The sequence below is a fragment of the Staurois parvus genome, unplaced genomic scaffold (genome assembly GCF_062004578.1).
Source record: "Staurois parvus isolate SC_StPar_1 unplaced genomic scaffold, SC_StPar_1.0 ptg000541l, whole genome shotgun sequence".
Lineage (NCBI taxonomy): Eukaryota > Metazoa > Chordata > Amphibia > Anura > Ranidae > Staurois > Staurois parvus.
This window is the reverse complement of record NW_028318337.1, coordinates 424,765-432,778: the sequence shown is the minus strand read 5'-3', so window position 1 is coordinate 432,778 and position 8,014 is coordinate 424,765. Positions and strand designations below refer to the sequence as shown.

At 40.4% G+C, this 8,014-nt stretch overlaps 1 protein-coding gene across 1 annotated transcript; it reads right to left on the bottom strand.

The window, feature by feature from the left end:
* Nucleotides 1–1,859: 1,859 nt before the first annotated feature.
* Nucleotides 1,860–7,798, bottom strand: LOC149451383 (gap junction beta-1 protein-like). Its single transcript, XM_089690737.1, has 2 exons — nt 7,575–7,798; nt 1,860–2,865 (listed from the first exon to the last, which is right to left on the bottom strand). Exon 2 carries the CDS (start codon nt 2,853–2,855, stop codon nt 2,172–2,174), a length of 684 nt encoding a protein of 227 aa, XP_089546863.1. The 5' UTR covers nt 2,856–2,865; nt 7,575–7,798; the 3' UTR covers nt 1,860–2,171.
* Between the last annotated feature and the right edge of the window lie 216 nt (nt 7,799–8,014).

Sequence of the window (8,014 nt, the reverse complement as noted above, 5' to 3'; positions counted from 1 at the left end):
GATAGCGCAAACATGTGCGCATTTGAGTATTTAAACCACTCCTGGTCCTCTGGGTATAGAAGGATGAACATCCACAGATCAACTGGCCAACCAGCAGAAGGACAAGTAGTTGTAGGATCAACAGCCTCCAGGGATCAGGAATCACTCAGGGCCCCTTTGATAACATGCTAGTGCACGAAATGCGTTAAGGAGGAGCCAGGGTGTGACGTCACGTCGCTCGGATCACATGTTTAGGCCTGCGACCATCTTTGATGTTCTATCCATACTGTGAGTGCTCTATGTCTTTCTGGATCTACTTTTACATGGCAATTTTTTTCTAATAAATACTACACTATCAGAAATTTCTGTTTGGGCTCGTTCAATTGAGAGCCCCCCCCCCTTAAGGTGGATTTTGCTACTGCTTTGTACCTGCCATTGAGAGAGGTCCCCCTGGTGGCCATCTAAGATACCTGGTACATGGAGTGTAATCCCCCTGGTGGATGGCTGAGTGATTCCTGATCCCTGGAGGCTGTTGAAGTCACGAACGAGGAAAGCAACCTCAACACCAGCTTTTGCCACAACAGAATTTTACTTAGATGTGGCAAATAAACACAACCACAAATGCTGGAAACATACAATAAATTTACATACACCCAGCCCAAAGGCTGAGACCCTTGTGCTGCACAGCACGGTGCCTTCTGATGGATGAAGGTAGAAAGTGAAGTAATTTACCTACTGGCGGGCACAAATAAGCTGCCACACCTTACCTGTTATTACCCTGAAAGAGCAGGAATCCGTGTATGAGTGTACGGTATGGGCTAGCCTACGGTGCAGCACAACAGCTTACAATCTTACACAAATCTACAGTATTCCCCCTCCCATAACTGGTCCTGTAGCACGTGCCTGAGTATTCCTTCTGAGCAAAACGCCAGTCTGGCTTGAGTTTGTAGGATTTTATCAGCTCTCCAATGTGAAATGTCACTTTAGGTTGTGGAGTCCTTCCAATAATCAGTAACAACACTTGTGGCCTGACACAAACAGGGACCCTAACTAACTAACTATAGGCCTGTCTCAGTCCTATAGGCGCCAACACTGAAATGAGGTGCGTGCACGATCTTACCGACTCGGATCTGCTTTGCATCCGCTGGTGACTCTGAACAGAACAAATGTCTCTCCACTAAGCATGCGATATCACAGTATATATATTGCTTAGTTCCTCAGCTTCCCATCAGCTTCCTGGCAGCAATCTTCCTTTCTTTGAACAGGGTTAGCATCTTGAACACGATCAGCCTCACTCAACTGAATTTCTGATCACGGAGGGCTGTCCTCACATCTGGATAGCATCGGATTCTCAGATCACACAGCCCCCCTTCTCTCTCAAGCATGGCTGCTCTCCTCTCCTTTTCCTGTTCACTCTCCAAGTGTAAAACCCCACCCCTTCATGAATATAGAAATCTCTATGCAGTCTGAGGCTGTGTTAGAAAAAACAGTGACATCTTGTGGCTAAACTGCAGAATGTCAGTCAGAATGTTTTTAATTTACTTCAATCAGTGTTCAAACAATGAAAGCTGTTTCCCCATCTCTCACATGTGCAGCGTGTGATCTCCCATCCATGAGCTCAGCTGCTATGGCTACAGAGGGAGATATCACGTACTGCACATGCATGATCCTTCTGGGTTGGAAGAGGGATTGTAACAAGCTGCAATTTAGGCAAGAAGGAGGGTACGGTTGCGTAATTGTAGTTTTTGCAGATAGGCCATGTACAGCCTACAGGTATGGAATGACAAAGGAGCAATTTTTTTTTAAAGCTGAAGGGTGGATTGTCATGTGCTTTGGATGCTACAACAGCAAAACAGCAACAGTGCAAAAACAAAAAAAAGTTTTGGTTGAACGTTAAACAATTTATTACAACATCCCTAAATAATTAGCTTTAACACAGCAAACCAGTAAAAAAGGAAATGGTATAAATTACAACACAGATGTCTAACAATGATTTGTTTGGATTATTGTGCTGTAAAAGGGAAGCAAGTTTGGACTTTGGTCTCTAATTTGTTGTCACAGCTGTTCCTGAGATGCAGTGAACAAACGGACAGTATGTTGCTAGCAAAATTATTTGAAATTACATTTCAAGAAATACACACTATGTTAATCATAATTTTTTAGTAGACATCCTAAAACACAGCTTAACATTGCTAGATTCGTTGTTTCTTGGTTTGCACCTGGCTAGCTGAGTGCCTCTTTGTGCTTTGAATGGGCGGTAGGCAGGTTAGTAACTCCCAGAAGCAGATCATGGCACTGGCTGCAGAAGCCGCACAGTGGCACAAGTTAAAGATATTCTTGACAAACGTGTTTATATCTGTGCAGATGACAAATGGTTCACACAGGGTAGTATGGCACTGACTTGTCCTCTTCTGCACAAATCCTTCTGTTACTTTGTAGAAGGTTAAAATGAAAAGGCCTTCAATAAGTATCCTGCTTATCAGTCCGATTACATGCAATTTCATTTGAACAGTCTTTCTCCGGAATTGGGCATGCAGCCATCCTTCCTTTCCCTGGTAGGCTAAACGACTGAAACAGGCCACACAAATAGATTGGGTAAGCAGCGCCACCAGTTGTAAAGCAAAAAGGTTGAATGATGAAAATGGGGAGAACTCATCAAAGCAGCTTGGCTTACAGAGAAGTTTTGACGTGTTACAATGAAAGTTCTTCTCTTCATCCAGCCATACTGTCCGAAATCCAACCATTAGGATTCCAAACCGAGCACAAAGGAGAACAGCTAAGCATACACGACTTATCCGTGAGGCGAGAGATGAGGACCCACTCAGGAGGCAAGTGGCTATTTCAACTTCTTGATATGCTTCAGCAGACATAGCCATGACCGATTGCCTGTAAATGTAGAACATAGTTTGTAACCATTGCTATATAGATTGGACGGCCTGTATGAACTTTTGGTAATCAATAACATTAATAAAAAGGAAAATCGCTCAAAGCTGATATTTTAGTTTTTGTTAGATAATGGAGAGATAAATCACTTGGCAGTTTCATGTATCTTTTTATCTTAGAACAACTGTTTGCATCCATGGTGCCCAGGCCTTGGCAAAACAACTAAATATACCCAAACATTGTACACAAGCCAGAAGGTGGATCAGCCTGCCTTTTAGTTACACAAAGCCATGGGTTTTCATTATGCACCATTACAACCTTCTAGCAGCTGGCGTCCTAACAACCAATGACATCATCGGATGATATGGAGGATGTCAGGCGCCTGCACAGCATCCTTGTTTTCCCCTCTCAGTCTGCACTGGGGTCACATTAGCGGAGTCAGGGAGAAGAGAAACATTGGCATACTAGTTAGTACCAGTATGCAAATGTGTATTTGCATTGGAAGAATAAATCACCTCCAATGTTCGACATGTGTGGATGTTGCTGCACTATGTAAAACTATTCATTTCGTTTTTTTACATTTTAGAATGGGGTACCTCGAGATTGTGCATAAATAGTGTCTTAGAGACTGTGCAATTGAGATACCTGCACTTGTGTTCCTGGGTCTGCTCATCTTTAGTAACTGTCCCACTCTCTTTGTCTCATTTTTTAAAACTTAAAGTGTTGCTAAACCCAGGACCCTGCAGTAGCTATATCTGGTCTACCACAGTACACAGAACATGGAAATGCAATTATTTTAATAAATATAAACTGCTAAATACCTTTTCTCATCAGCAGTTAGAGCAGTCTTGTGACTTCTATCAGTGTCCAGCAAAGCACTGGTTAAAGCTTGTGTGAGGAGTTTTCATTCTGCTCTAGGAAGATGCAGGAACCCTGACCTCTGTCTGGACAGTGCTGATTGGTCCTGTGCTGATCACATGCACTCTCCCAAGAAAAAGACAAAAAAACTTTCTAGCAATACACACCAAACTGAGCATGTGCAGAGTGACTCCACACAATATGTCTTATCAGGAGATAAGAGGGGGACACTGGAAGAAGGGGAGGATCAGAGAAGTCAGGATCAAACAGCATTTTTACACAGTGCAGAGGAATAACCCCTTACATTTCACAGTTAGTATAACAAGCATGCTTTGCTGCATATACAGACTGATTTTACTGTTGTGGGTTTAGTAACACTTTAACCACTTGCCCTATAACTATAAATGGTAGCTTTAAAATAGAAAAATGCATGTTACATTTACCACTGACACCAATGATGGGGCACTATTCCTCCCACTGACACCAATGATGGGGCACTATTCCTCCCACTGACACCAATGATGGGGCACTATTCCTCCCACTGACACCAATGATGGGGCACTATTCCTCCCACTGATACCAACGATGGGGCACTATTCCTCCCACTGACACCAACGATGGGGCACTATTCCTCTCACTGACACCAACGATGGGGCACTATTCCTCCCACTGACACCAATGATGGGGCACTATTCCTCCCAGTGACACCAACGATGGGGCACTATTCCTCCCACTGACACCAATGATGGGACACTATTCCTCCCAGTGACACCAATGATGGGGCACTATTCCCCCCACTGACACCAATGATGGAGCACTATTCCTCCCACTGACACCAATGATGGGGCACTATTCCTCCCACTGACACCAATGATGTGGCACTATTCCTCCCACTGACACCAATGATGGGGCACTATTCCTCCCACTGACACCAATGATGGGGCACTATTCCTCCCACTGATACCAATGATGGGACACTATTCATCCCACTGACATCAGTGATGGGGCACTACTCCTTCCACTGACACCAATGATGTGGCACTAGTCCTCCCACTGCAAAATTACAGTTATGAAGTAGCAACGAAAATAATTTTATGGTTGGGGGTCACCACAACATGAGGAACTGTATTAAGGGGTCGCGGCATTAGAAAGGTTGAGAACCACTGTTCTAAAGCAATGTGTTTTATAGAAAATTTCTATTGTGACAGCATTGCCTGGTAATTTCTCTAACATCACATTTAATTAAATAGTCATCCTACAGCTGAAATATGTATTTCTACTGATAATGTTACAGTTACACTGTTTGTATTAGTCCCTCCAGGTTAAGTTTATTGAAAAGAAATGATAAATGGTATCACCCTAATTAAATCAAGTGTTCCGCACAGCCATCAGAAAGCTAAAGAGGTGTTTATGTTAAAGCCATTTTAGTAAAGAATCCTATAGTAATTAACAACAAATGTGTTAGAATGTAAAAATCATAAAAAGGATGACTAATATCTAATTAAAGATTTAAACATTAAAGGAGAAGCTCTTTTGACTGTACTTCTCCTGCGGATCACAGGAGTGCAGTTCATTCTGTTCATTCTGTTCATTCAGTTCATTCCTTTTTTTAGCCAACAGCAGGCTAAAATCCGCTGTCGCCTGACGTCACATAGTCCAGGCTGGTGAAAGATCTTGCCTCCCCTTCAACAGATCCTGTCCCGGTTGGGTCTATCACAATCTGTACTTTAAAGTTGGGATGCACCCAGATGTTTAGACCGGCACCTGGCTCAGCCTCTCAGCAAGCCACTAAGAACCTGAGCCAGCCGCTCCCTCCCCTTCCACAGCAGAGCAGAGAGCGGTGACTGAGAGTCACCGCTCTCTGCTAAGAGCAGCAGGGGGAACTGAATGATCAGTGGTATCTGATCACTCAGTTCTCACCCTTAGAGTTGCAGGGGACAGATGCAGCATCAGATTGATGTTGCATCCACCTAGGTAAGTATGATTTAAAAAAAACAAAAAAAAAGCATACTTCTCTTTTGAATAAAATGTGTAACCAAGAAAAAAAACACAACTTTTATCCTATTTGTATGAGACAAAGGGATGACATTAACCTCTTCATCCGTGAAACCTAAAGCTGGCCATACATTGTCTAAATTTTGCTTAGTGGGAAGCCGTGTCAGCCATCTCCCGCCTTACATACTTTGATTGAAAAATTGAAGGAGCCGGGTGGAAAATGGCCAGTTGGACTACAGTTTAATTTATTCAGACACTGCTGATGTTTGGGTATTTTCACAGCCTCCGTTGGTGGTTGTCAGAATGCAGTAGCTCGGTGAGGTGGGGGGGAATTCATCCATCTGGGGTGTATAGCATGGATGGAGGAAGTTGTACAATTTTTTTTTCATTCAGCTTGTCAAAAAATCTAATAGTGTATGGCCAGCTTAAGCAAGTTCATGTTTCACCATACAACTGAACTAGAGCAATGCCTTGTTAAACAAGAATCCTAATATATGGTAGACATGTTCATTTCATTCTGAATCGAAATTTGGACAAATTTTCCGTTATTCGAATATTCGGATGTATCCGAATTTCAAATTACAATAGTAACTAATTTAAACAAATCTGAAATAACGAAAAAAAATTTGGCCAAAATTCAAATCGATTTTAATTCGACAAATTCAAAAACAAATTTTAATTAAAAAAAATAGAATACAATAGAAAAGAAATAGAAAAGAATAGAGCAGACAATAACATAATAGAACAGAAAACAATAGAGGAAAAAAGAACAGAACAGAAAATAAAAGAATAGAATACAGTAGAAAATAATGGAGTAAGACAGAACAAAACAGAATATATTAGAATAGAAAATCAAAGAATAGAATCAATTAGAATAGAACAGAAAATATTAGAATAGAAAATCAAAAAATAGAATAGAAAATCAAAGAATAGAATAGAAAATAATGGAGTAAAACAGAGCAAAATAGAACAGAAAATAAAGGAAAAGAATAAATTAGAATAGAATAGAATACCAAATAAAATTATAGAAAAGATTAGAATAGAGAATCAAAGAATAGAATAGATTAGAATCGTATAGAAAAACAATAGAATAGAATGAAATAAAAAGAATATGACTGCCTTCCAAAATTCAAATTTTGAATAGAATGAATTTGAACAGAATACATCTGAATAGAATAAAAAATAATAGAATAGAAAAGACTAAAATACTTTACAAAAAATAGTGAGCTTCGCTTTGGTGACGTGAGTAGAGATCAACAAAGGCACTGTGAAAATTTTGCTGAAATAGAAATATGATCACACAACTCTTCATATAGCCCATATACCATCAAAACCACATATGGATTGTAGATTATGGATTGTAATGTTAGAATTCTTTTCAAATCCGTTAAAATTCTTTTTGAATCCATACGAAATTTTGAATTCAGTCGCATTCGAATAAACAAAACGAATTCCGAAAAGTGGATTAAACAATTTAACTAATCGAACAAAATGAAATTAGTCAAATAACGTAACAAATCAAATTTTTTCATTTTGCGCATGTCTAATATCTGGATCTGTCAGTTTTGCTATACAGAAATGGTCAATTTAGAGGAATACCCACACTGCCCAGAAGACCGTCCACTTTCACTTCTGCGTTCTTACCCTAAATCTCTTACTAGATAACGCGTTTTATATGGAAAACAGAATGTTATTTTGTATTTGATGGTAAGGAAATATAAAATGATAACACCAAAGTGTATTTTATAAACGACGATGGAAAAATATAGTTGCAGTGATTTGCATTGTCAGGTAAACAGTGCACTCCCATGATGGATGGTTACAGCATTGTACTAGCATGCAACAGAATCCATGCTTACCTGTGTATCCTGGTTACTGTTTCTCCCTGCACAGTGTTGGATCGGTTTTCAGGCCTGTATTTCTCTGCTTTGGTTTAAAATCTTTTGGCCAGATCACTTGTTGTACATTACGTCTGAGCTCTTTATACACAGTCTGAGTCCTTAGCCTTTGCTGGGCTCTGTGGGAGTTGTTCCCAGCTTCTACGACACAGCTCTTCCTCTTTTTTGTCCTGAGCTTTGTTTATCCACAAACAGTAGCCACTGATGGGAGGAGAAAAGGTGCTAAACAGATATGAAGATAGGTGGGGATATGGCAGGATCCCAAACTATTCTCTTTTTAATTCTTCTAGAAGTATAGAAACCATGGGCTGCTTAAAAGTCATAAAGTAACTAATTGGTTTATATGTCTCAATTTATAATTGGATACCACCATAGGTGTTCCTGTATTTGAGATTATGTAG

What these genes read in the sequence shown, in the direction of transcription:
- LOC149451383 (XM_089690737.1), bottom strand. Translation starts at nt 2,855, where the DNA reads ATGGCTATGTCTGCTGAAGCATATCAAGAAGTTGAAATAGCCACTTGC.